The sequence below is a fragment of the Epinephelus lanceolatus genome, chromosome 4 (assembly GCF_041903045.1).
Source record: "Epinephelus lanceolatus isolate andai-2023 chromosome 4, ASM4190304v1, whole genome shotgun sequence".
Lineage (NCBI taxonomy): Eukaryota > Metazoa > Chordata > Actinopteri > Perciformes > Serranidae > Epinephelus > Epinephelus lanceolatus.
Window position 1 is genome coordinate 34075767 of NC_135737.1, and position 27914 is coordinate 34103680.

At 41.4% G+C, this 27914-nt stretch overlaps 2 protein-coding genes across 8 annotated transcripts; one reads left to right on the forward strand and one right to left on the reverse strand.

Moving 5' to 3' along the window:
* Positions 1 to 100: 100 nt before the first annotated feature.
* Positions 101 to 4480, forward strand: slc19a3a (solute carrier family 19 member 3a). Its single transcript, XM_033631398.2, has 7 exons — positions 101 to 406; positions 2228 to 2463; positions 2561 to 3122; positions 3245 to 3323; positions 3782 to 3974; positions 4082 to 4223; positions 4328 to 4480. Exons 1-7 carry the CDS (start codon positions 260 to 262, stop codon positions 4478 to 4480), a joined length of 1512 nt encoding a protein of 503 aa, XP_033487289.1. The 5' UTR covers positions 101 to 259.
* Positions 4002 to 27914, reverse strand: agfg1a (ArfGAP with FG repeats 1a). Of its 7 annotated transcripts, XM_078167163.1 has the most exons (14): positions 27545 to 27914; positions 19355 to 19448; positions 17380 to 17495; positions 16031 to 16196; positions 14939 to 15098; positions 13850 to 13969; positions 10463 to 10678; positions 9571 to 9748; positions 8648 to 8727; positions 8346 to 8462; positions 7852 to 7896; positions 6246 to 6398; positions 5872 to 5966; positions 4002 to 5511 (listed from the first exon to the last, which is right to left on the reverse strand). In XM_078167163.1, exons 1-14 carry the CDS (start codon positions 27709 to 27711, stop codon positions 5452 to 5454), a joined length of 1767 nt encoding a protein of 588 aa, XP_078023289.1. In that variant the 5' UTR covers positions 27712 to 27914; the 3' UTR covers positions 4002 to 5451. The 7 variants fall into 7 exon arrangements, with proteins under 7 accessions (XP_078023289.1, XP_033487284.1, XP_033487283.1 ...); XM_033631393.2 differs by lacking the exon at positions 7852 to 7896 and having other exon boundaries at positions 13850 to 13966; positions 27545 to 27913; XM_033631392.2 differs by lacking the exon at positions 7852 to 7896 and having other exon boundaries at positions 27545 to 27913.

The window sequence follows — 27914 nt, forward strand, 5'->3', positions numbered from 1 at the left end:
CCTAACAGCACAATAAAGCTGTAACTATTACCGATTAGTGAAGCGTATTAAAGATAAAGTCTTGAGATTTTTCTGGCTGCCTGTTTATCTCGGCTTGAGTTGGACCATCACCAAGGTAGTGTTGCTCTTTGACCGGGTTGTTGATTGACCAAACAAGCTCGACACTTTGACAGCCTTAAGTGTTTCCCACAAGGAGGCAAGACGGACAGAGCGAAGGAACGTATGCACACACCTGAGACCGGTAGAATAACAGCAGAAGATGGAGGTAGTGAGGAGGTGGAGGGCAAACTGGAAGTATCCCACTACTCTGCTGTGCATTTATGGATTCTTTAGCACAGTCAAACCCCTGGAGCCTTTCCTCATCCCATACTTGACGGGACCGGACAAGAATCTGACGGCAGAACAGGTACAAAAACAAAGGCAAATGACTTGAAGGTGATCTATGCATATTTACAAGAGTCATACATTTTCTTCCTATGGTCTAAGACAGTCCAAAAATGTAAGTAAACATGAACAACTCTCACAAATCAAGTGCTAACACTCACATTTGTGATGTCATCAAGTATTAAGTCTAGAGCTGCTTGACAGACTATGAATTAGGACGTTATAGATGACACTGAGAGCACCCAGGGGACCGTTCAGAGTATATGGGTACATTTTCTGTTTCAGCACTGAGAACACTGCAATAGAATTAAGTTCATCTTACTATATAATGACGAAAACTCTCGTCTGTGTGTCTGTTCCACGTTTTTCTCCTCACTGACTTGGTCAATCCATGTGAAATTGGCCAAAGGGGGGCGCTATAGCAACCGATTGAAATTGCAAACTTTGAATGGGCATATCTCATGCCCTGTATGTCGTAGACAAGAAAATTTGCACAGAGATGCCTCTCCTCATGAGGAACAAATTTGCCTCAAGAACCCATAACTTCCGGTTATATAGATTTTCCACCATTTTGAATTTTTTTAAAAACACTTAAAGTCGATCTCTTCCTAGGAAGTTTGACCGATCTGCATGAAACACGATGAACATAATCTAGGGACCAATATCTAAAGTTCCCTCTTGGCAAAAGTTGCAAAACTTACTAAAACTGAGCTTCTATAAGGCAATGAATATTGCGGAGGGCGTGGCTCATCACATAAAGGTGTATAACATCTCAAGGGTTTCACCGATCACCACGCACCTTTGTAGGCATATGACCACACATAATCTGAGGGGACCCCTCCATTATTGACCCCATCAAACAAAATGGGGGCGCTAGAGAGCTAATTTCTTATCTAGGCCTAACCACCACATTGATTTTTACTAAACTAAACTAGAACAGGACGCCTCAAGGTGACTGGAAAAATTTAACTCTAATTGGCAACTGGGTGGCGCTATAACAACAGAAAAATGCTTAAAAATGGCTAAAATGCGACCGATCGCTGTAGCTCCCCCTGTGGCCCAATGTTGTTGTTTTTGTTTTCTAATTTTTGGTATGACTAAGTCATGGTATGGTATGCTGTACATAATCACGGAAACTGTCAGTGTGTCATTCTGTCAGTCAGTCATTCTGTCTGTCCCATGTTTTTCTACTCACTGACGTGGTCAATCTATGTGAAACTGCACATAGGCATTGAGGACTGGCATAGGTAGAAGGTGACAAAGCTACCAATGGGTATGGACTAGTTTGGGTATAAAAGGAGAAAACAAACACTGTGGGTCCACAAAATCAGGCTCCCATTCATTGTCAATGGGGCAGCTCCTGACTTTACACCCTATGACATCACAAGTTTGAGATTTACTTCTCTGGTTCTGGCCTTGAAAGAGAGTAGCTCATGGTCACATTGATCTTTCTTAGGCCATGGGAATAACATAAGTGGTGTTCCACTTTAACCAAATCACAAACCAAAAAAATGCAACAAGTTAAATCAGGCAGTCAAAAGAGCAACCATAGCTCAACACTGTTTCAGTTTGCCTCGTCAGTTTTGTGGCGTTGACACCAAATCCTAAAACATATAATGTACTTATTTGTTTGTGTTTGCAGAGGTGACATTCACGTTTAATCTCTACAAAACAACCAAGTTGGTGAATCACAGTAAATGGTTAAATGCAATCTATACGACTTGAGTGATAAAACTCCAATCATAAAACCTTTGATTTATGGATATGACATAATACAGTGCCTGTCTTAAGTGCAATAGCTCTTTAACGTTTGCTTATTGATCTGTTGTTGTTTCCTCTTCAGGTGGTCAATCAAATTTTACCAGTATGGACTTACTCTTACCTGGCAATGCTGGTGCCAGTGTTCCTGCTGACTGACTGGCTGCGTTACAAGCCTGTGATGGTGTTCCAGTGCGTCACCCTCTTCATCACCACAGGGATGATACTGTGGCTGAAAAGTGTACCAGCCATGCAGGCCATGGAGTTCTTCTACGGGGTGGTGACAGCCAGCGAGGTGGCCTACTTCTCCTACATTTACAGGTGACGTACTGTAACTCAAAGGGCAGAGCAAAGGACCAGTGATACCAGGTGTCAGGGGGTTGAGTTTTACACACATTTTGAATGTTGTTTATTGCAGCATGGTGGATCTTAAGAGGTACCGGAAGGTCACGTCTTACTGCCGCAGTGTCCAGCTCCTTGGGTACACAGTGGGCTCTGTGCTGGGCCAGCTGCTCGTCAGCTTCGACCTTATGTCCTACAACTACATCCTGGTGCTTACTCTAGTTTTCACCGCCATCGCTCTCCTCACTTCCTGCCTACTGCCAATGCCACAGCAGAGCATGTTCTTTCACCGTAAACATACTGGAGAGAATATGGTGACAGAGGGAACAAAGAGGGATGCAGATGGGACAGGGGATGCAACAGAACACACAAGCGGAGCAAAGGCATCCCTGGAAGAAATAAAAGATGAGAAGGTGGAGAAAGGAGAAACTGAGAATGAAGCAGGAGTAGGAATGGATGAAAAAGCTGCAAAGGGCGAGGACCCTGTGGAGTCTGTCGACACACAGAGCTGCGGCCAAGTCCTACTCCAGCTGTGGAGGGACTTCAAACAGTGCTATTCCTCCAGACAGCTGCTGTACTGGTCAGTGTGGTGGGCGATGGCCTCCTGTGGCTATTACCAGACCATCAACTACGTGCAGGTCAGTCAAGTAAAGAACTACACACCTGCTTTGTTTTGACATATTCATCAAGTCATTGCAGTAACTTGAGTGTGACGAGTACCTCTGTATCAGCTAAATGATCGCTGCAATGTACCCCGCAGATGCTGTGGGAGCATGTGCAGCCTTCTCAGGATTTCAGCATCTACAACGGAGGCGTGGAGGCAGTGTCATACCTGTTGAGTAAGCAATATCATATAAAGGTTTCCAGAGAAGGATACAGATAAGGAGACACAAAAGTACATTCAAACTAGGGCTGGCCGATACGCCCTGAAAATGATATCGCAATATTTTAGGCTGTATCTCGATACAACATATATATCGCGATATATATATATATTTTTTTAAAAATCTCCTCAAAAGCACTTCATTAATGTTAGGACTGGGAGGCAAAATCGAACATAGTATTTCTGACCAAATACCCTCTCTGATGCAAAAGTTACTTCACTTAAATGCAATGCAGCCTTTAAAATAAGGGAAAAAAACACCATTTATATCCAAAATGTAAGACGATATATAGTCTCATATCTTGACAATGACATTATATCATCATATTGCCCAGCCCTATATCAAACCCATTTCTCAGTGCTTATTAAATCGTCATCTCCACTACAATAATCCTAAGTTTAAGTGTTCTGCAGGTGCAGCAACAGCCTACGGTATAGGCTTCATCGAGGTGAGATGGGACCTGTGGGGAGAGCTGGCCCTGGGTGGTTTCTCCGGACTCGGGGCATCAGCACTATTCCTCATAACCTTCATCGGCAACATCTGGGTCTGCTACGCTGGTTACATTATTTTCAAGTGCCTGTACATGCTGCTGATAACGATAGCAATGTAAGAGTGTTATACGATAAAGGGGGGTGTTTTTACTCATGATTCAGACTGGTTTTTATTGCAGGCATAACAGGAAACAAAACATCTAAATAAACAATCCTAATCAGGTACCAGATTGCAGCTGACCTGTCAATGGAAAGATACGCTCTAGTCTTTGGAGCAAACAACTTTGGAGCGCTGGCTCTCCAGACGATCCTCACTTCTGTTGTGGTTGACAGCAGAGGGCTGGGCCTGAGCATCATCCCTCAGGTGAGCAGTCTGATCGGGAAATGTCAATCGGGTCTTCTGTAGATGTAGCAGAAGCGTTTTTAAGTCCACTCACTGTTGTGATTTTTTTTTTTTTTTTTTTGCAGTTCACCATCTATGCCAGCTACCACCTGCTCATCGCTGTGGTTTTTTCTCTTCGGGGACTGTTTACCATTTGGAGAGAGAAGCAGAGGCGCAACAAAGAGTCCGACGCTCCAGTCAAAAACGAACCTCCAGACTCCGAAGAGCAGAGATTCTGACACCACCAGCTGAGACAATCACTTGTGCTTTTGGTCCCCACTGTGTCCAAGTGACCACGTGCCAATTTAAAAAGCATAAAAGCTTCAAATTACTGACTGCAACACCATGAATATAAATCTTTTCTTTTTTTTATACAAAACAAATATACAAGATTTCCATACATCAGTATAAATGAATGGTTTGGTCATTTCTTCTTACTTAAAATTCATTTTAATATATATACTGTATATATTTACACATTAACTTAAAATTCTCTAATACCCAGTGTAAGTGGTTTCCAGCTCATCAGCCTTTACCCACTTATGGACTGAGTGTAGTTCAGAAGCTTTGTGACCTGGGCCTCTGTCAGCAGGACAGCGGATGGCAGAGAAAGGAGTCTTCTGCCCATCCCTGATTCGACGGTCACTCCTTTCACCTCTCGCCAACTGAATAGGCTTTCTTTTTTCTTTAGTGAGAACAGTTTACCTAAAAGGAACCTGCACAAATAAACAGTTTGGTTCTTCACAAATACAGTAAGTGGCAGTACCCATTAGCTTTTTCCAAGCAACAGTTCTGTCTTAACAAATCCTGTGAGCTAGATACAAATACTGATATGCACAAAGCGCTAATTTCCTAAAAGAAAATTAATATGTACAGAATTGCAGCATAATGAATGGGATGTACTGTACGCAATAACTTAGTTTTCAGCCAGTTTGATTATACATTGTGGTTCAGCAGAGGCCAGGCCAGTTCACAGGTTAAATAGAGAGGAGGGGATCAGCCTCTCCCTCTGCACACACCATCACTTTGTTTTGTAGCCACAGACAGTGTCAGCATGATCGTCTCTCATATTGTTCCATTTGTGACAAAAAATGCAATAGAAAATACAAATCCTTACAAACATCGTGTTTAAAGCTACTTGTGAAACAAAACAGTGCAATAGGTGCAAGCGCGCCAGTTGACCCTGTAGCGGAGCTGATTGGATGGATCGCTATAAGAAGGGATTCGTTGAGGAGCCTCCTGCTGGATACTGTGCGGATGGACCTGCACCCTGGAAGAAAAAAGGGGACACACAAACACGCGATCAGAAAACGTACTGTTTACTACAACGCCATCTCCAAAAAAGTTGGGACACTGTGTAAAACATATACAGAATACAATTATTTGCAAATCATCTTACATATATTCAACTGAATACACTGGTAGTACTACTACTACTACTATACACCGAATTTGATGCCTGCAACACGTTCAAATGTCATGAATTGGGGTTGTACTTAGCATTGAAAGGAGGGCTGTTTTCTTATTAGAAATGACACAACAATGACAATGTAGTCATGTAGGTTTGTTCATCAACTAGAAAGGTGGACTACGTTGGATAATTAACAAGCCATGTTGCCCTCTTACTTACCAGGAAAGGGTTGCTAGAGACCATGGGTCCAGCCATCACTTGCCCAAAAGGAGTCACAACAGGCTTGGCCTGGCCAAAAGCTGGAAATCCTCCACCTGGAAGACATGTACACTGTCATTTAGAGGATGTGATGAAACACCCTCCCATAAATTATAGCAACAACAAACCAAGGGGGACGCTCATATTGAAGTGATCAAACCTCGTCAATCTGAAGCATGACTCCAAAGTGCCATTTTTAAGGGATGTTAGTGCATTACTGTGAGAACCACTCAGTCAGATGCACAGGCAAGCTTGAATTCCAGTAGTTAGTTACACAGATACATCTATATCTACATGATCTACATGATCTACATGATCTACACACAGACACACACCGTTTGGTTGCTGGGGATACGCAGGAGGCTGAGGGAAGGGAGTCTGGCCAGGAAAGGGTTGCTGGAAGGTTCCACTAAAGCTGGTGGGGAGATTGAAGGCTGCAGCATTCCCAAATCCAGCAGGCATACTCATGGACCCTGTGCCAAATGATGCTGCAACACAGCAGGACAGCCATTGGTTAAAGAAGGAAACACAGGACATCTACAGGCTTACAACTAAATACCAGGTCTAAAAAAGGGTTTGCTTCATTTTGCTATGACAAGATTCTACAGCACACGCACATACTTTCATTTAAAATCTGACATTACACAGGAGCTGGCACACAACAGCAGAAAAACAAACACAAATGCAAAAACTAAAATGTTATCAATATCAGACTTTACATTATGTATTTAACTGACACTTTAATCCAAAGCTGTACAACCCAAAAAGTGCAAGAGTCATGCAAGAACATCAACTTCATCAAATATTCTGATCTACTTTTAGACATCAGTTTGTTAGAAAGCAGTAAACTGGAAGTAAACTTAAATGAGAGGATGAACTAGGGATTACAGACAGTCAAAGAGAAAACACAAAGAGACATATCCGTACAACAAATTAAGAATAGAAATATGTCCAGTCCACTGTGCAGTAGGTTTGATCAGCACCCCTTTAGCAGCTGACTAACTGCACAGGTCAGTCTGTAATCCATAGTGTGGCTCCCAGCGCCAGAACTGTCCATTCAACTCTGAGATCCTCTGAATCTCACAGTCCATGTGTTTGTAAAGTTGAAACACATGCAAATTAAGATTAAGGTTGTCTCCAGACAAGCCTTAGGGGAAAGGTCTTAACAGGAGTCACACATGAGGCTTTAACACTTGCAGTGTAGCAACAGTGTCTGACCACACAGTAGCACAACATTCCCACAGTGCAACATGTGCGATCAAACTGCGGTTAGTAAGACAGCCAGCTAGCAACTGAGCAATCTGACATCTGGTAGAAATGCTACATCCAATGCCCATTAAACAAATTTTACAATTTGAGTTACAATTGATTTAATTGGAAAGCAAATCCAACAAGGTTACTGCTTGAGTCTTCAAGACATGATAGTTTTCAGTGTTTCACTGGGTTTACTCATTGAATTGAGCATTTTGTGACACTACCAAGTTAATGAATGTCTAGATGATTATTTGTTAAAATTATGGTGCAGTGTTAATTTTAATCATTTAATGTCCTCAGAAAAGCAGAACAGATTTTGTGCCTCCTGCTAACTGACAGAAGGAAGATGTTGAGGAAGAGATAATTAATGATTTCATAGGAAACCAACAGAGGGTGTGAGGTCACTACCCTTAGATAGATACACTCACACATTTCTAATCATTAATTAATTATATTGCTCTAATTACTCTCTATATTGACATAGTTATTGTTGCTTAATCAATAATTACAGCACTCATTTATTCTCGCCTAGTTACTGTAGATTTCATCAAACCCCTTTATCTCCATGTTGTGATTATTTTTACCTCCACAACATTTTCCTGACATATTTGCGTAAGAAACAAGAAGGCACTGTAAAAGCAAGGCACAGGAGAGCAAAAGGGAAGCAGAGAGCACAAGGGAACCTACCAAAGGCGGGAGGATAACCCTGCCCATGAAGAGCCCTCATCAAGCCTGTCCAGCATGGCAAGAGCAATCAGACAGACAGCTGAATCTCAGTTTCTGCTCCTTGTTGTTTCTGTCATCTCTCTTGTGTACAGCAGTAAGTGGCAACACTAGTCCTGCTGCCCATTGCCACGGCGAACAAAACTGGTATTCACCACTTTTGTACTTTATCCCTCCTAATGGCTGCCTCTGTGTTTGGCAGTTTGCTCTGTGGCACATTAATTGCTGAGGCAGTCTGGGCAAAGGTTACCACTTTGAGTATGCAAGGAAATCTAACAGATAATACACTAACTGCAATAATGTACCAGACCTACATTTATTCCATATTAAAGAATTTTAATCTGCACTACTGAATAATAATAATAATAATGATAACAATAATACCAGCAGATTAAGTTGACTGTGAATGTGTAGCACCATCTAGTATACCACCCTTATACACACAGACATGCACACACCTGCTGCTGCTGCCGCCGCGGCTGCCATGTTTGCTGTCCTGCCGTTGCTCTGGAATGGGTTGGTGGGAGCTGCTGCTGGGGCAACTCCAGCAGCTACAAACGGATTAGTTGACGGAGCTGTTAAAGAGAGGTTTCAAGTCACCAACAAACCAGAGTGTGAAACAGCAGAATCAGTCAAATAAAGCACACAAGCTTAACACGCCAAAAACAAAATTACTGTATACTTTTTATATCATTACTGATTTTAATTTGGGAAAACAATCAGTACAAATCATCAGAAAACAGCTTGAAGGTTCGCTCACCTCCAAAACCTTGAGCCATGCCAGGCAGGGCCTGCTGTGCTTGTGCAGTTGACACCCCAGTCTCTGAGCCAAACACACCCCTGCAGTGAAACAAAGTCAACACATGAGCTTAGCAGGGAAAGAGTGGGAGGATGGCCACTGTATGATTGTAGAAGTCACTTTGTTACTGGAAACTGCCAGATAGTTGTTTATGTATTCTGACACACTGTTTCAGATCCTTCAACTACCACACCCACGTGAAGTTTTAACAATCATGTGAATAGTTTGGCAGTTAAACAATTTTACCACACTAACTTATTACAAGATTGTGAATTACAATTAAGAGAATAAAACTCAATAAACATTTCTATAGCACCTAAAAACAGTAATTTTGTCTTGAATTAAATGCATTAAATTACATCAATAAATTATAAAAATAAACTGTATTTTTAATTGTGGATTTAGACATTTGGTTCCCACAACAGCAGGGGGCTTATGCTGCATTCACATGGAATCAGGCAGATGGAAAACACCTTCTGGGTGGCACGGTAAACACAAACACACAGTCCGACAGAATGACAGGATGGTAAAACAAAACATGCATGACGATATGTTGTGATGGTGGTGCAGTATTGTTTACAAAACATGAATAAAATATATTAAATACATTAAATGTGCGTAGTAATTACGGCAATTGTAAATTTAACCCAAGTTTTTTCTTTGTGTGAGGGAACTGTGCAACATCTGGATGCAAATTTCTTTGTGAATGAAGGCAAAAAAATAAAATATTTTACTCTGAATGGCAATGTTGTCTCTAATTACTGCTGCAAGTATTCTCTGCCTGTCTTCTAATTTTACCATCTTGATCACTAAAATGATATCTGATTTGTCATCTACCATCTGCTTGATTCCATGGAACGCAGCATTACTGTGGTGTGTCTCACCCCTGTGAGGTGCTGGTGGTGCTGTAAACGCTGGTGGCAGGGACTGCGGGGCTGAAGACAGTGTCAAGCTCAGCCAGAGCAGCATAGCGGTCCCCTCCTGCAGACACTGCCTGCTGCTTCTGAGGCAAACCAGCTACTCCCGCTGCTGTGGAGCTCACCCCACCAGAAATACCAGCTCCTGGAACAGAAGCACAAGACAGCAGATCCTGTTTGAATCCACCACAACTCAATTAACGAGGATGAAAAATCAAATCTCAAAGACAAATAATTATACATTACAAAAAAAAAACAAAACCAAAAAAAAAAAAAAAACAGAAAAAAAAAAGATGTCCGGAGATAGCTGCCATATTGAACCTATTAAAATGATGGGGAATAAACGTTCAGTCAATAGGAAATTTGCATTTCCTAGCACAGGCATACATTTTGTAAAATGAACAAAATAAACTAGTACCAGCCCAGTGCAATTCACAGATGCTCGAGTGCCAGAATTCTGACCATGTGACAGTAAAAATGTCCAATGAAACCAATATAGCATTCATGAAAGCAAGGCGCTTCCACCATGCGCAGTGGCCTGTTGATTTAATACAGGCTGGTTCAGCAGCACTGAGGCCAAGGGGCTGATTCTGTTTAAAAACTAATAAGACCATCTCAACATACATCCGAGTTACGGCTGAGCCAAAAAAATGGGACAGAGAATTACTTTCTGCTAGTTCTAGAAAATGTAACTCAGCCCTGTTTTGAAAGAGAGTATGTCTGTGCCTGAACTGGAAGGAAGAGACTTTAACCCATGTGTGATTTCATAATATTTTTAGTTTTCTCAACTTCTCTTTTTCGGTCTGCCTCTATCCCTACTATTGCGATCTATGAAACAGGCTAGGCAGGAGAAGTTTACCTTGCTCTGTTTTGGCAGAGCTAAACACGTTATCCAGGTCAGCCAGGGCTGCGTATCTATCAGCAGGGAGGCTAGTACTCTGTACAGCATCTCTGCCAGCTCCTGTGGAGTTACTCTGGGAGGAGGAACTGAAGGATCCAAAGTCAGCACTACACGATTTGGGGAAGTTGTCAAAATTTGCAAAATTGGCATTTGCTAGTCCCCCTGAGGCACTACCTGCATGAAAGAGAGAGATTAAAAAGTCATAAAGGGGGACCATGACTGTTGGTTGAGTAACAGCATTAACAGGGTGCAGGAGGAGAGAAGAAGCTGCAAGGAGGGTAGAGTTGGGGTGGAGTCTGGCTGGGGCTGGGTTACCTTTGTTATCTATGGGATAGATAGCAACACTTTTAAAGCATGTCCTCTGCAACACTGCACTATGCTGTCTCTTCATTGGCTTATGCACCTAAGATAAAATTTGCATTTATTTGTGTTAGAGGCACACAATGTGCAGAACAGCACCTTTATAATGCCTTGGTTTCATCTGAGTTTGGCACCACACTGTGGATCAAGGGAGTTACAGACAAAACCAACTCAAACTGTAGTAACAGTGACACGAAAAAATCAACTTGACTGTTGAATGGAATAGATTTAGTCTGCCAACCAGCCTGTAGGCATTACTGGACTCTGTAATGAGTAGACTGTCACTTGTACACAGATCTGACACTGTTACTAGGGAAACAAACAACAATTACAGATTAGTCGCTGCTTATTTAGAGCTAAAAAACAAAAAGTGTACAACTTTTTTTCTGTAAATAATCTTATAAATCCTATTTAATACTTACTACTGTAAAATACCTACATGTGTCATTTATTTCACACTATATGTTAATGTTTGACAACCATGCTATTTCAGGCACATCCACCACCCTTTAGTGTCTCTAATAACTCTTGAAAATGAAATTTAATTTTTGTTTCAGAGACGATATTCTCAGCAATTTCAGGCCAACTTCATGAACTTCTCTATCACACTCAGACCTCGGTGAGAACTGGTGTGTTTGTAATGCAATAACAGGATTGATGCATCAAAATATTTAATGCTTTCAAACTCTTGTTTGTGACCCTGAAAGGCGTTTGTTTTTTAGAACTGACACTGATTATCACTTCAGTTCAATCTCAAGGAATGGTTTAATTGCACCTATGGAATAATGTTCGTACAACTACCTTTAGCTCAGGGAAAAGGAAGACTGAAAACAATCTGTTAAGAGCACAGGTCCTGGTACAACCTTGCATGCATCTGACGAATCTCTGTTGAGAGAAGGTTCATATCTGCTAATGGAAAATAATTTATAAAGAATGCCTACCTACTAAATAGTGGGAGATCCAACAAGTAAATACGGGGAGTCACTCCCTCTGACGCATTGGCCATTAGCAGATACAAACCATCTCTGAACAGTAGTCTAAAAGCCTCTGAGGAACTTCAGGTATTTACATGCAATTGGGAGCCTTGAGATTTACAAGGCTGATTTGATATTCATTAGCATAACACCTGAACATGCTCCTGATGATGCTTTTAAAAAGGAAACCCAAAAGCCTGTATCATTTTCTGGGGTAACTTCTTAGAGGACTCTTGGGTATCATGTTTCTCTTTTTATCATCATTTCTTACATAACATCCTGGATTACAGAGAATGTACTGTGTTACTTATCATTAATAAGTGATGGCACAGACATCAGTGACACATTGTTCTTGTGTTACCTAATTATTCCTACAGGGAAAGGATATGTTAGAAACAGTACAGTGACTGTCTGTTTTCTTTTAGTCTCTTTTTAATCCTTTATTTTGCCCTGTAACACTCATGTTCTTCCATTTGGTCTATTCTCCGCAGTGGTTCACAGTAATGACAGCAACGATCAAAGCTGATTATCCCAGTGACATTGTTCCCAGTGATTCAGCGTTACAGGCACAAAAAGAGCTACATGCTGAGACACACATCACATGTGGAGAGAGGAGGATCAGAGCCACTACACATTAGAGACGGTGGAAAGGGTTAAAGCTGTTAAGAGGGCAAGCCCAGAGAGCAAGACACTTACTCTGTGCAACCTGGAGAGGCAGAGCAGTGGCAAACTCACCCATACTGCGGCTGGATGAGAGCACAGTGAATGCTGGCAGCCAAAAATCAAAGAGGGAGGGAGAAATGGGGCAATGAGCAATGTAAGCTAGGGCGTAAAAAACAAAAGAAAGACATCAACTGAACCAGAGGTAAAAAAAAATAAAAAAAATAAAAACATAAAAAGCATGAAGTCAAAGCAAAACTGCTGCTGAAGCAAAGGGTGAAAAACACATGAGACAGAATGGACAGCTTAGGCCAGATAGCACAGTGAGTCAGTGTCTGTGAGAAAGGGATTATCTTACAAAGCCACGAGAGAGAGGGGAGCTTTATCCATCAAGCAATAGGCATACTAAAGAGATCAGTGTGCAGCTCCACATGAAGATGGTTATCAATGTATACCTCCAGCAGAGGGCACTGTAGCACACATCATTTTCCTAAAACTAGGGGGAGGAGGCTCAAGAGTGTGTTAGAGAGTCACTAATTGTGTATTAGCATGTAAGAGAGAAGCCAAAGTGCTCAGGTAAAAAGCCAGTCAGCCTGTTACTGCTGAACAAATACGTGAGATGCGCAGTACTGCATGAAGGGCTCAGAGGGAAATATGAATCAGAATGACAAACACAGGTAAGACAAGGACAACAGTATGTCAGTATGTGGGTGTGTATTTTAAGACCGAAATATACCTAATTAAAATACCAGCTTCAGGGCACGAGCATAGATTAAATAAATAACTGCAAAATCCACAGCTGCACTGTCACTTTGATCATACGCCTAATGAGCGCACAGTGGTCTTTACCTGTTTTACATTCGATCTCGTAAAAACAAAATAATATGTATATGTGAACACTCAATTTTTAAGTTTAGTAAGTGTACACTACTCTGGTGTACACACAAGTGGGAAACCTGTATGAACCTTGTAGTTATCAATATAAAATTAAGCTTTCAGAGTAGGTCAAAACAGCGATATGCTACATGTGACGCTGAGAGTGAATGCGTCTAATGTCTGCACTGGTGTGCACAGTCCTTCATGCACTGTGACCTCTGAGTTTTTGGCCAAAGGCACATACCACGTAGACATAACATCATGTGTTCAACTGCAGCCAAGGACAACTTGTTGTTTCAGAAAATATGTTTTTGCATTTTTATTTGCCTCGAGTTATTTGTATTTATAAACTAAACTTTTGCTTCATTTGTTGGTTATGAAACCTTGTTTGGACGACTGAAAGTACTGCGAATGTCTTTATGTGTTGGTGATTTTGGATGTGTGTCACTTGTCCAGTGAAGGGAGCTTGCTCTACCTGTATTTGGGGGTTGGAATGAGGCTTGAGGTGCGGAAGGGAAACCACCTGACGACCCAGGAGTGCTCCCGAATGCATCAAAATTAGCAAAGTCTGCACTTGTGTTGGCATTCTGTGCTGCTGAAGGTGGTGTTGGGATGAGGTTGAGACAGACAAATGAAGACAAAAAAAACACAATGAGAGGAAAAACAAAGGATGAGATAATAATAGAATGGATTTATATGTATGACAAAAGGCATGGATAACAGACTGCAAAACAAATACAATGGATTATGTGCTAAATATGACAGATAATCATAGAGTGGTGTCACATGACAATAAAATACACAGCGGCTTTGAGGGCAGGCGCCATAGTCTGATCACCCTCTCCCATGAGATACTGCCTTGACTCCTTGCAGAGCACACAGCATTTAAGACTATGTGTGTGTGAGTGTAGCACTACACACATCATTAGAAACTCAGGGATGTACATTTGTGCTTGTGTTTAGTAAGCAGAGATGTGTGGATGCCACTTTAGTCACTGCATTGAGAGTGAGTCTTGATGGCTCTGAGGGGGAAATGAGTACATTATCCTCATTAGTAACCATGGAGATGTGTCTGACCGTATCACCTCTGGTACTATTCCATAATATATGCATGTTTTACGATCATGTAGGTCGTGGCTGCTGACATCTAACAGATTCTGCATGATCTCAAACATTTGGCACAGTTTATAAAAGCTGATAATTTGAATGCAACATCAATCAGCATTTAACTGTTGATTTAAACACCTCAAGCATTTTAAATAAAATGAACGGAACTATCTGATGTGAATGAATTTGTCACACTGATCTCATTTTTTTTCCCCCTCCAAAAATTGAGGTAATTTCATAATTAGACGAGATCGAAACTGGTGAATGAAAACATACATGCACTCAGCCCTCTGGCCTATGACGTGGTGCTCCTGGTTACAGCGTGTTAAATAATGTGACAGAGACAACTTTCACATTTAAAAAGGACAATCCCATCGTGAATGAGTTACTGCTCAATTCCAGCAATCCCTTACGACTTCATGTTAGCTATTTAATTAGTTAGTTGTCTGTTCCTTACTTGTGTGACTGTTGAAATGTGCAAAGTTAGCAAAACTGGAGCTGGCGCCTGCAGCCATGTTGGGCGGGGCAGCAAAGATGTCTCCACCCAAGTCGCTGAGAAGGTCGAACCTCTTGTCATGGAGCTGCTGACTGGCTTGTCCACGGCTCACCACTGGAGACTGGTGGAGAGAGGAGATGGAGTTGGAAAAAACAAAGGGTAGGTATGTGTTGGTCAGTATGCAGAAATGTGTGCACATTAGCCTGGTAAGACCATCCTGATGACGTGAGCTCAACAATTTTGTTTCGCTCTCTGTATCAGTCTGGATTTGGCGCCCTAAATGCTTTCAGTGGGCGGGAATACTTGACAGGCAAACTCATTCAGCCAATCAGTGTAACAAAAAACACTGGGGAACATCTTCTTCATCACCAACGGATCTAGTTTATAAATCCAGCTTTGGCCAAATCCAGTCAGAGGTAAAGCAAAAACGTCTTTTCCTCCGAGAAACTCCACAAGTGCATACTCTTGATCTTGGTTTTTATCGACTATTTCTGCAATAACTTCACTTATTGCTGTGTTTACTCAACAAACATTAGAGTTAGAGTTTATTGCTTTAGGAGCTGCCGTAACTGTTTTGCAAGCTGTGGCCCACGTTGTACGTCAACACAGTCCCTGAGTGGCTGCTTACATAGTCAACTATGATGTGGATCCCTGATTGGCCCAGACTGCATTTTAATTTGTGGATATGAGGTGAAGTGGCATCGAGTCCAGACTGATACAGGAAGCAAAACAGCATGCTGAGCTCACGTCATCAGGATAGTTTTACAAGGCTATGCATATATGTCCTTGAACAACCTTCTTGAAAGACAAAGAAAGAAAAAGACTAGGCCTTTTGACAGGCAGTGCATCTGTCTTCTTTCATATAAAACATTTGTAAGGGAAGTGGGCAAATTTTTTCATTGATAACAAAAAACCATTAAAATTTGAAGGGTCAAGAGTGTTTTTAGCGTGTTCTTTGTTAAACCTTACCAGCCCTTCATTTGTGAGCCAAAGTTTCTGATAACAAATACAAATTTATCATGTGTACACCTATGGGTACAACATTAATCTCACCTGATTGGGTGGGGTGTTCTTGTTGAGGTGTAGGGAGGGGGCTGACTCCCCCAGCAGGGACTTGAGTGGTCTAACCTCTGGGGTGCTGCTGGTGCTGCTGTTTGAGGAGCCAGAGATGGAAGCATGGACGGATGCCACTACCTTGGCCTGCTCAGGAGGTACATACCTAGGAAACAGTTCACATTACAGCCATTACAATACATTATATGCTACTGGCTAATAGGCTAATAGAATAATACAGGTATTTCAAAGGTATATTATGAAGGATTGTCGGTTACTGTCTGTAAACACGTTCGCCACTGCAAGTGAGAGTAAAAGCCAGTCCTGGAGTCACTCACGTTTTGTGTTTTCCTCACTATATTGGGTCTCTTGAATGCCTGCTGTTCACGGTCTAGCACCTTATTCCTACCTCTGTATCAAGCTCCGACCTCACCTGAACACTGTGAAGGTACATGCCCATAAATGCAAGAGCACAGAAAATAAAAAATACAGGCATTACTTCTGTATAGGTCTATAGATTGTTTTTTTTTTAAGGAAAGTCCTGCATAGTAAATCTTTACCATAAACTGACATAATACAGGGTTTTCAAAATATTAATATTGCATCCTTTCGGCAAAACAACCCTCATGCAAATCCAAATGTGATTAGAGGAAATGTTAATTTGGGTGCAAATGCGATTCACAGTCAACAGACAGGCCATGAGCTACAGGAGAATGGCTTATGTGTGTGAAAATGCCTGTCTGCAGTAAATGGTGGCATGCTGGAACATGTGCAGCTCATCGCTCAGAGACCAAACACTAAGAGATGACAGAAGCACAACTACCCAAACTAATAGGCTGCTACTAAATGAACATCCAGAAAAAAAATTGTGTTGATGACACATCTCAGTTTTGTTTGGTAACACCAACTGTATATACAAATTCTCACTAAATTAATATTTACATCTGATGACCAATCCCTGATTTGCAAGTATTAATATGACAGGCACTAGTCTGCCATTAGTTTTATTAGTCTGAAACAATCATCCCGTTGAGTCATCACACTCAACAGGTCACAACACACCAGTAACTACTACGCTAAACCGCATACATATTTGAACAAAGTATAACATACAGCTTCATGGAACATCTATCATTGCACATAAAGCAGCTTCACTGTAATGACCTACATTGTGTGCACTTAAAGAAGGGTATCTGGCAGCTTGCTCGAAGCTAACTCCAACGAGCTGCCTGTGAGACATTCCAAGCCAGAGAGAAGAAAAAACACAAAGAAAAGCTACATGTCTGCGCAACGCACACTGCCAGAGGATTGTTCATATCTTGCTCTGCCAGCTTGTGAAACCGACTTACCATCTCTTCTTCTCATATTTCTCTTGAAGGAACTCCTTCACCTTCTGCGGTTCTCTGAAATCTGGTATTGAGGAGGTTCTGTCATCATAAAGGCCAAGCCAGATCTGTTTACATACCTGGGACACACAGCGGAACAGAACAAGTGATTTTTGGAAGAATATTTCTGCAGCATACACAGCTACAAATGAGTGCAAGCCTGTCAACCTTCAGAATTAGCCATTAAACTGATATGCCTAAGTGAAATAAGGGCACAAGGATATAGAACATAAGCCACAAGTATACAGTGATGATCACCTTAATCATTAAGGTTTGGTTAAGTCAATAAAGCATTTACTGATGTTTGGAAAGTGTAACCATGTACAAATTAGACCAGGCCTATTGCCGACAGTGCACCGCACGGACGAACATCTTGGCCACGTCTGGTACAGAGTCAAACATGAGTTGGCCTCGTGTCAGGAAACACAGTTTGAACACAGTTGCTTGGTGAAAAATCAGTCTCACCTTTCTCTGGCCTTGGGTTTTGGATAGCATTCCTAAAGTATTTACCTAATCCTGTAGAGAGAGCTTTATAGGCTGCATGCGTGTGCACCCTCAGTATAGGGTGCTGCATTGTAGATAAAGCAATGGTGCAGCAAAAGGCAGCCTGGCTCTTATGTTCTATATAAGCTTCTGCTGCCCTTATTTCTTTAGCTGGGTTTTGAGCACATGCACAGAGTCACAGCACATGCAAGCTCACTTTTATTTGTAATCAGTAAGATTTTGAAACTGTATCTGCTGACAATATTTAGCTCTGTGTCAAGTGCTCTCCGTGGAAAGACAGAAAGCAACTTGAGGGAAGTAGTATTTACAGAGTATAGCAACCTTGAAGGATGTATGCATCAGCTACAACCTTGAGTATCCTGCATGTCTGCCTGCCCTGCCACTTTGCTACAGCTTTTAATAAGGCTGCGCTTCCCAGGTGGCATTGCTCTATTTCATATTCCGTTTACCAGAAATGGCTCGCGAATTATGATGCACTTTGATTCCTCCATGCAGTACAAATATTCGGTGCTACTTTATGTGATTATCTAAATAGGTGAAAGCTGCAGAATTTGAAAGACAGACATTTCATCAGGACTCTCACCTCTAACCATTTATATAATTATATGTATATAGTCATTCTATTAACAAAATATAGATTGTTTGCACTATTTACAACAAAGTACGTATTAATATAAAGCTAATGCATGACATGTCTGGGTTAAATAGTAACGTAGGTCATTGAAATGTACTCCATCTTTTAATGGGGAGTTACCAAACAATTGTCTACTCGCAAATCCAAGAGACACAGAGCAACATTATGATCCTAGTGAAGTCTGTCTGGCCGCCTGCTGTTTTGTGATGGGCAGGTAGTGTACAATGTTCACTAGAGTTGAAGTGCTTAAACAGGTGCCTGATGCAAAATACAAGGCTGATGAGCACTGTGAAATTCAACCAAGTAGTTGTAAAACCAAAGCAGAAACCTAAGGCAGTTAGAATGCTGAGTGGAGCTGCAGGGCTGCATTATAATTGACTGTAGGGATTACACAGTCATTAGATTCAATGATAACACAAAACATTGATTAATACAGCGCACATCTTTGTTAGATTAGCACAGTTATTGTTTTCTATCCAAATAGGATAGACAAATAAAACAATGAATAAAATAGCAATATTTATAATATTGTGATATTTTAAAATTGCTCAGTATACCCAAAATAGCACTATAACATTGCTTTTAATATTAATTGACCAAGTATTTTGACTAAAATTTGAAATATTTCTCCTTGTTTTCTTCTCTGGTGCCAAGTTGTCGCTTGCAGTCTTGCTTGTAAACGGCCGAAATACTTGCATGATGAATTACAATGATGTGCAGATTCTCACAAAGCGACAAAGCAGCGGGAAACCTGACCTCAACCTTAACAACTGTGACAGGACAGCCAGTCGCCATGCTTACCTCATTGCCATGTTTCTGTAGGTACTCGATTTCCTGTTGCGTGAAGGTTGTCATGGAGATGGACTTGACTCTGTGGGGTGGATTCAGCCCTCGTCTGTGGGTGGAGAAATGGAAACAGGGATAGATTTAATTTAAAGACGCTACATGACGACCTCATCTGGACATACTCCAGATCCCACCTCCTAGGACGGGGTCATTTAATTAGCAACCGGCTGACTGGATGGTGTGTGTAACTGTGGCGAGGACGACCGCATTATAGCGAGAAATGACAGAGGCAAATACTGACAGAGAAAGAAAAGGAATAGAGCAGAACAAAGGGAGTGGGTGAAATGCTCTCCTAACTGCCATTGACTGAACGGAGGTTGTCAGTACAATGAAAGAACGAGTGATGTCCCTTAATATAGAAACTTCCATTATGGAGTAACACCCATTAGCCTACACAAGCCTTGCTCATTTTCCTGAGAAGGTCACAGCTCAAGCTACAACGGCCCAAATTAAAAATGCCTGGTAACTGTAATACTTGAAAAGAGCCATCATTAGGCTGTTATATTAAGCTCCAGGACTGCTTGCAGAGTAGTTTTCCAGGACCTTGTAGTAAGTGAGCACTAATGTAGTGCTGGCTTCAATGTCACTACTTGTTTTGTCTGTGAAGGTGACCAATCAGCATTTTGCAAGCAAGCAGAACGTTAAAACTGCAGCTAGTGTTATTACTGAGCACCACATTCACCAATACAAGGAAAAAAAGACACCCTATTGCTGTAAACACTAATATACAACTGTATCTGAGAGCTTCCCAACTTTTTGTTGCTTAACAGTATTACAGTCAGCCTAAAAAACTGTCTTTCACCATTAACCAACCAAAACCACAACTGTCCAAAATCAACTGGGTCACAAAGTGCCTCGAGGAATGTGACAAAGAGGAAGTCCACAAAGGAGATTTACTTAAAAAGCATTTTAAGCCTTAGTTGTCAGTTAACCTTTAAGGTTAACACAAAGCAAACAACTGAGCAATGTCAGCAATGAAAGGTGCGGAGGTGGAGGAGCTGGAGGTGTTCAAGGTGCAAAACCAAAAGACATAATGCCAGATGGGTGCCAGAAAACCCAAGTCTAAGATAATACAATACGGCAATGTAAAAATGAGAATGTCTCACATTTTTTAAATCTTAACATAGCTCTACATCAGATGTTCCCATTACATTAGAATGGTTATGACACAGATAAGTTATCATATGAATAGTCACCAAATACCTTCAACCACCTGCTCCATCCTCCCAAATCCAATCCCCCACCAACACTGATAAGAGGAGCAATTTAAGAATGCAAATTTTTGCTAGCAAAAAGTAGCCAGTGAAAGACAGACACATAACAAAATGTGTGCTTATGAGTGCAAGGGGTCAGAGTTCCTGAACCCTTATGATCAGTATCCAAAGGTGGTAGCCACCAATTGAAAAAGCTGGAATTGACAGGTGCTAACCAGAGTAGCACGCCCAATGGTTCCTCTAAAACAGTCGTTTCCAACTTGCAGCCACAGGGTCCAGATTTCTCCTTGGTCATTAGTTCAAAGTCCACACTGTTTATTATATCTAGTGTCATAACTGCAATTGGCCATGTCGTCGAGCTAATTTGCTGTCTCTGTTAAGCAGGAAATGGGACTGCTTGAGTGTGTTTTTTACAAACTTAACATGTTTGTGAGTCACTTGCAGTCCATTCAGAATGGACCCGCGACTCACTTTTGGACCGTGGCCTACCAGTTGGGAACCAGTGCTCTAAAATGAAGGCTCACTATCCAAACGAATTATCCCAAGACGCACATACAAAAGAGGAATCCTAGCTACATGAACAAAGCTCACACAAACAAAATCAAACAAAGCATGAGCTGTAGCACTTACTACCAAAGCTGCCAAGTTGCAGACACAACAACATCTACAGCAACAACTCTCACTAACTACCTACATTCTAGTTCCTGTGCTGTGGAGGTGTCAGTGATCAAAAAGGACTCAGCTGTCAGATATCATCAAGATAACTTAAGTGTCTTATTACACCTTGTCCACACCGGCATGTCAGCAGCACAACAGCAGCTCTGTTGCTTTTTTTTTTTTTTTTTTTTAAAAAAACAAGGTCTTCTGGCTAGACCAATACTGGATTTTGAGGCTAGTATTCTTATTTGAGAAAATCAGATGATGACTGGCCTTTTTTTTTTTTTTTTTAACTTAAACAAAAAACATAGACAGTCTTGTTACAGATCCCTTAGATTGTTTTATTTTTGAATTGTGACCAAGTTACATACCAGGATACACACTAAGCTGTACCCTAAGTATTGGCCTGGCCAGTGTATCAATGTATCTCTATAATTCAGTACTAACAAGTAGAAAACTAAGGATTTGGACTCAGGTCTTGTATGACAGCAATCACCCCAGTATTAAACCTGTCTTTATAATTGACATGGGTTCATCTTGTGCTTTGAATGATTTGAGTTTAAGAGTAGTTCAGAGTGAGGTGTTGTTAGGGCCTTTTTCTACCTTTAATTCTCTTTGTTTTCTGCACTGGCTTTGCCTGAACTCTCCAAGAATGTGGTAGGGTTGCAGGCCAGAAATAGTCAAAAGAAATGGCCAAAATTGCTTTCTCTCACAGCCACTATTTTTCTAAATGCTGAGCTCCTGAAAGCTGCAAAGTGTGTTAGTGTTACCATCTCAAACAGCAATGTCATAGCTGCAGCTCATCTGCATATTGAACAGAGTTTTTTAATACAGTGGTTTTGATAATCACTGATTTTATCCTGTTTTGATATTTTCAAAAGCATAAAAGTTTATGGAAATGTTGCAGGTTTTTTTTTTTATTGTGGTTGATCTTGCAGCACCCTTGGCCTGTCTGCAGCATCCACCTTGGTAACCACTGCTCTAGGAAATTAGATCCACCGTGTCACAATTACAAACACAATGTTATACACATAAAGGAGTCAGATCGTAAGGCAGTGAAACACGAGACAAAAGTGCTAAATTATTCACTGATGTTACCCCCTTACAGAACAAGTCCTCATCTCCAGCCCTTCTTTACACATCCACCAATCAGCTGACTGTTACAAACAGCTGTGTCAATTCACATTAAAAAACAGAAAACAGATATGACAAGAGCCACCATGCTTCTGTTAGAGAGCAGCTCGAATTTCCCTGGGAACTACTGGGGCTATTTCTAGGGGCAAGACTTTATCAACTTCTGCCCAGTTATGTCATGCTGGTCCCATTTTCAGAGAGGACAGCTAAGGCCGAAAGAATGCTGCAAACCTAATAGAAAACACCTCAACACAACTGCTATAGTTCAACATTTACAGGATCTGCCATGGGAATTAAAACAATTCACTGTTTCCATTGTTAGTTGCACCTTAGTCTTTCTTATAATAAACTGGAGAATTTGGGTTTTTACGACCATTGTTCAGACAAAATAGGCAACACATCACTTAGGGTTCTTAAGATTAATCCAATACATTAAAAAATATCTTAAAATATTTACTACTTGCAGCCCTAGCTGACTTATAGCAAAGTTCTGGCTGTATTCAGACAAAACAGTCAGAAGCAAATTTATCAAAAGCAAGAATCCATAAGGAAATGTATCTGTAGAAAAACAAATGATAGAGTATCTGCGTGTGTGAGTGAGAGTCTATGTGTATTTGAGCTTTAATGTGTTTTTCCAGCACCCTGAGGTGAGTGTGTGATCAGATCCTGGTCTCATGAAGATGAAAGTAGGACAGAGAGCTCCATAGCCCTTAAGGTCTAAACATGATGACGGCATCTCTACCTCGTTGTTTAATTAAGTAATTATGATACTGGTTATTTTGTCTTTGTTAATTTTACTGTATGTTATTTAGCCTAAATGTGACAATGCATGTCAAATACATATCATATCTCCCTACATTGTTTCATTCAAAATGTTCTTCAACTTTGAAATGTCATATCCATAAGCAGGTGTTGCAAAAGGGAGAATGTTACTATCATCAGTCATCTTACATCCACAGACTGGTGTACAATATGACTGGTAGGTGATTAATGTGTTCTGGGTTACAGCAACACAAGGTTATGGCCCCACAGTCCCACCCACCGACACCCCCACCCCCCAGCCCCATTTCGGCAGGAAAAAAGTAGCCACACAGTTGTGACAGTGTTCAGTGACAGCAGGATTACATTTGTGGGGCAAATTAAATGAAAGCAGTGACTATAAATGAGGTAAAATAAAGTATTAATAAATTGCTTCTTACATGACAATACTGTGCACATTGACAATGTTTGAAACAAACAAAGATTAATGATTTAATCAAACCACTGCCCTAGTTGTTACTTATTTTCAGATCGTGTCTAGTGGGTTATATCAGAGAATAGTATCACATATTGCACAGTAAAATAATTATGACCTAGCTGCTACTGTACATCAGACCAGCTCAGCCGGGAAAACTCAGCTCATTTGCATACTGCAACAGCTTCAGGGTGCGAGAAACTGGCAATGTTAAGTCTCAAAAGAGAGGAGAGGCTGTGCATCATCCTTCACTTTGCTGCTTGAAGTCACCGACAAAAATTATCTCTGTTAAATGACTATCGAATCAGCATTTATGGGAAGTGAAACCATCTTCAATTTGTCATCCAACTGTGCTTCAAACATTGCACTTTTTTAAGAGATCAGAGATCAGTTGTCAGGGGGAAGGGAAAACCACGCATGCTCCGTTTTTAAAGTTCAGATCTGTTAACCTGCCACTGGTAAATACTATGAAGTATATTTGGTGTCAGTGACACCTCCCAACCTCTGGCACATGACTGCTTACTCAGGAACACACAGGCCAAGTGGGGTTACTTCCTGCCATGGGCACTCCAGAAAGAGACATTGTGAGTGGTGTTCCTCCTGGGAAGGCCTCCACCTTCATCAGGAATGTGTTTACATAGCAGATTCCAACTCCACCCATTTAACAACCACAACTATGGGGGGAGAAGGTAGTCATGCCCCTGCTATCACCCCTAAACAGTCAAACAGTGTTGCTGCCAAACTGCAAATGAAAGAAGGGAAGGGCAAACTACTTCCTTAAATTAAAAATCGCTACTGTGATTTCCTCAGCAACGTCTCAACAAGCCAAATGTGCTGTTTCAGACTTAAAAGACTATGTTTGATCCAGCATTATAATTTTTCCTGGTAAATGCAGAACGTATAGGCTACAGGAGGTGGGTACCTGTGTTGAGGGGGTTTGTGCTCATTTTGTTGTCGAGGGCAACATAAGGCAAACACTACATTTATTCACACAACAGTGATAGAGGGTAGTCAAGACAGTTCCCAAAACAATGGATCAAGTCTGAGCATGAATACTGAGGTGCTCTCTCATAATGCCTAAATCTTTGCCTCTCTAGAATTAAGAGGAAAGAGAGAGGCAGACAATGACCTCTCTGCCACTTCCTGTGGCACACAGAATAGCACATGCTGCTGATGTAGCAGCATGGTGGGGCCATACCACTTCCTGAGCCTACAATCACATGAGGCTTCCTGCATACATCAGACAGACAGCAATCCTTTTAAACCCACACTCTTCGGCTGAGAGGATTGTCGTCACTGAAATTCCACACAGCATGTTTTGTCTTCATAAAAAGCGAATGAGAAGCAGGAGGAGGGAAAGAGGAGGTATTGTGATCTCAAGCTATTAAAGAACTCAATTAACGCACATTACAGACTTTAATACTACAGGGTGAGCAGATGGGAAATTCACAGTGGAGTCCCCACAGACACATCGGTAAAGTGAAATGGAGGGCAAACTGCGCCCATCAGCAAACACACAATTAATCTTATTCTTTTCAATGCTACAGTAAATAACCTTCACGTTCAGTGAGGACAGGAAACAGTTTGCACAGATTAAGGTCATGAACCACAAAAGGCTGTATCTCAGGCAAAATCTGAGAGACAAACCGCTTAGTAATGTATCAATGAAGTCATCTGTTCCCCTGTCAACTAATAAAACTAAAAGGTCATCAGTGGGGAATTACTGGGCAACAAATGCTTCCCCTTTCCCCAGCATCATTATTAGAAAAACCATTATTCACAAATGGAGATTGGCCAGGTTATTTCCATAAAGCATTAAGGACCAGTACAAGCTGCTGCCTGTGTGAATGAGCAGAAGAACAAGATGGGCGGATGAACAGCTTATTGAGTTACCTGCTAAGGGCTCACAGCCAATTAACTCTGCGCAAATGTTTTCACTTACAAAGGCTTGTGAAAAGTAAACACTCGTACGTTTACAAGAAAACAGGTAAAGTATTTGTGAGCAAAGATGTGACTTGGCGGCAAAGAGAGGACCAGAGGTCTCACTTATAAATGTTACATATGCACAAAAGGAGGCCTGAAAGAGGTGTACACCACTTCCCACGCAAAAGTTGTGATCTAAACAGCTTTGATGGGAGAAACTTTGACCCATGCCTACAAACATTTTGGAGACTGGAAATTGGTAATGCAGATGGTGAGGTGGAAGCCAGATTGTAGAAACTGTCAAATATTTTTTGGTGTCGCTATTTTTGGCTTTTGCCTGTACGTACATTTTTAGTATGGATCCTACGCACTGTTTTATAAATGAAACCCCAGAATTTCATGATGCTATGTTTGCTAAAGTCCTTGCAAGAATGGTGTACAGGTGGAAAATTTACGCTGTATGGTTTTTAGCACTTGATGTATGTGGGCAAAATTTGGTTTTCAGTGAACCAAATGTCAATGCACTCAAAAGAGGAAACAGCATAATCCTCGAATGCCTTCAGATGAGAGTGATTATGTCCAGATAATCACAATGTCACGCAATATAGATAATATAAGCCAAACATTCTCTCCATGCTGAATGTCATCGTGTCATTAGCTGTGCAGTAGCTGAGTCATGCAAAAAATTATCATTACTATATCACACAACTTTATATTTCTTTCCAAATGTGATCAGCATCACATACACACAAAAAAAACATTTTAACATCAAGCACAATTTGACAGCTTTATTGAAGTGGGATATCTTTAGCTGAATAAGAAGAAATGGAATGCTTCGCTAATCCCAAATCCCAAGCTACAGATGCTTGGTTACACAACTGCACAGCAAAGCTTTAAGTCAGGGAGACGCTATCTAAAGTCACCCAGCTACACTCAAACTATCAATGCTGTGGTGTTGTAGGAGGTAAACTACTGACGGGTGAATTGGCACAAATTGTTTTGGGGTCAGCCAGTTGTTAAGAGTAAAAGTCCTGCTGGTATTTTCATCAGTGTGCATCTTGTAGAGAATGAGTAGTGTGATACGTCTAAATGACTGGTCCATGTGCAGAATGAGTGAGTGGTGTGATACCTCTAAATGACTAGTCCAAATGCAGAATGAGTGAGTGGTGTGATACCTCTAAATGACTGGTCCATATGCAGAATGAGTGAGTGGTGTGATACATCTAAATGACTGGTTCAAATGCAAAATGACTGAGTAGTGTGATACCTCTAAATAACTGGTCCATATGCAAAATGATTGAGTGGTGTGATACATCTAAATGACTGGTCCATATGCAAAAAGATTGAGTGGTGTGATACCTCTAAATGACTGGTCCAAATGCAAAATGATGGCAACAAATGTGTCGCATCCCAGAATGTGGCATTCTCAATAAAAACCCTTTATTGAGATCAAATAAATAATTCTCATCACCTTTTTAACAATTCTAGTAAGCGACATAAGTTAATACAAAATTCGTGATAGAAATAAATGGACCTCGCCCAACAGAATGATGTATTCCTGTGTCTTTGAATGTGGGGTGTATCCCATGAACAGGTCAATTAGCTCAGTTACAAGGTGGTGCCTCCAAACGCTGTCAGCAACTGGTAGCAGCAGCTGGCTCCTGGCTTATCTGTAGACCTAGCTTGCAAGTGTCAGATAAGTTCACTGGCTAGCACTGGAAGCTAAAGTTAGCTAGCACCTAGCTTGCTACGCCGAACACTGACACCTCTGCTAAACAGCCACCCCGCCCAACACAGCAAAGAAAGACAATGTCAAAGCAGCCAACACTCCCACTGACACCGCCGAATAACGTTACCTATCAACCGTTAGCTAGCGCCGGTTGGTTAACTGGCTTCGGGAGCTGTTAGTAGCCGAAGCGTTCCAAAACGTTACATCGTGAGCGCCATGTCTAAGCTAAGGTCACTCCGCAACTTCAAACTTACAGGATGCCAGAGCAGGAGGTGCACACGAAGGAGCCCACAGTCATATTGGCATAGGTTGGGCCCCGCTGGTCGCAGTCAAAGCACTTTCTGTTGGGAGACAAACTCGTCATTTCTCTCAGCATCTTCAGGTGTTTCTCCTCTTGTTTTCGTTTCGCACTCGCCGCCATGGTGAGGGATATACAGCAGGATTAATAAAAACCAGGGGGGACACTGGAGGGTCCGCTACAGCTAAAACGAAAGGTCTGTGCTTTTTAACGCTTGTCGACCCGTGCTAAGGACAGAGAGGGAATGGGTAGATGGCTCTGTTGTGGAGGGGGGCCTTGCTTCTCCTCGAACAAGGAGTTTGAGGCGTTGGAGCAGCTAGACTGAC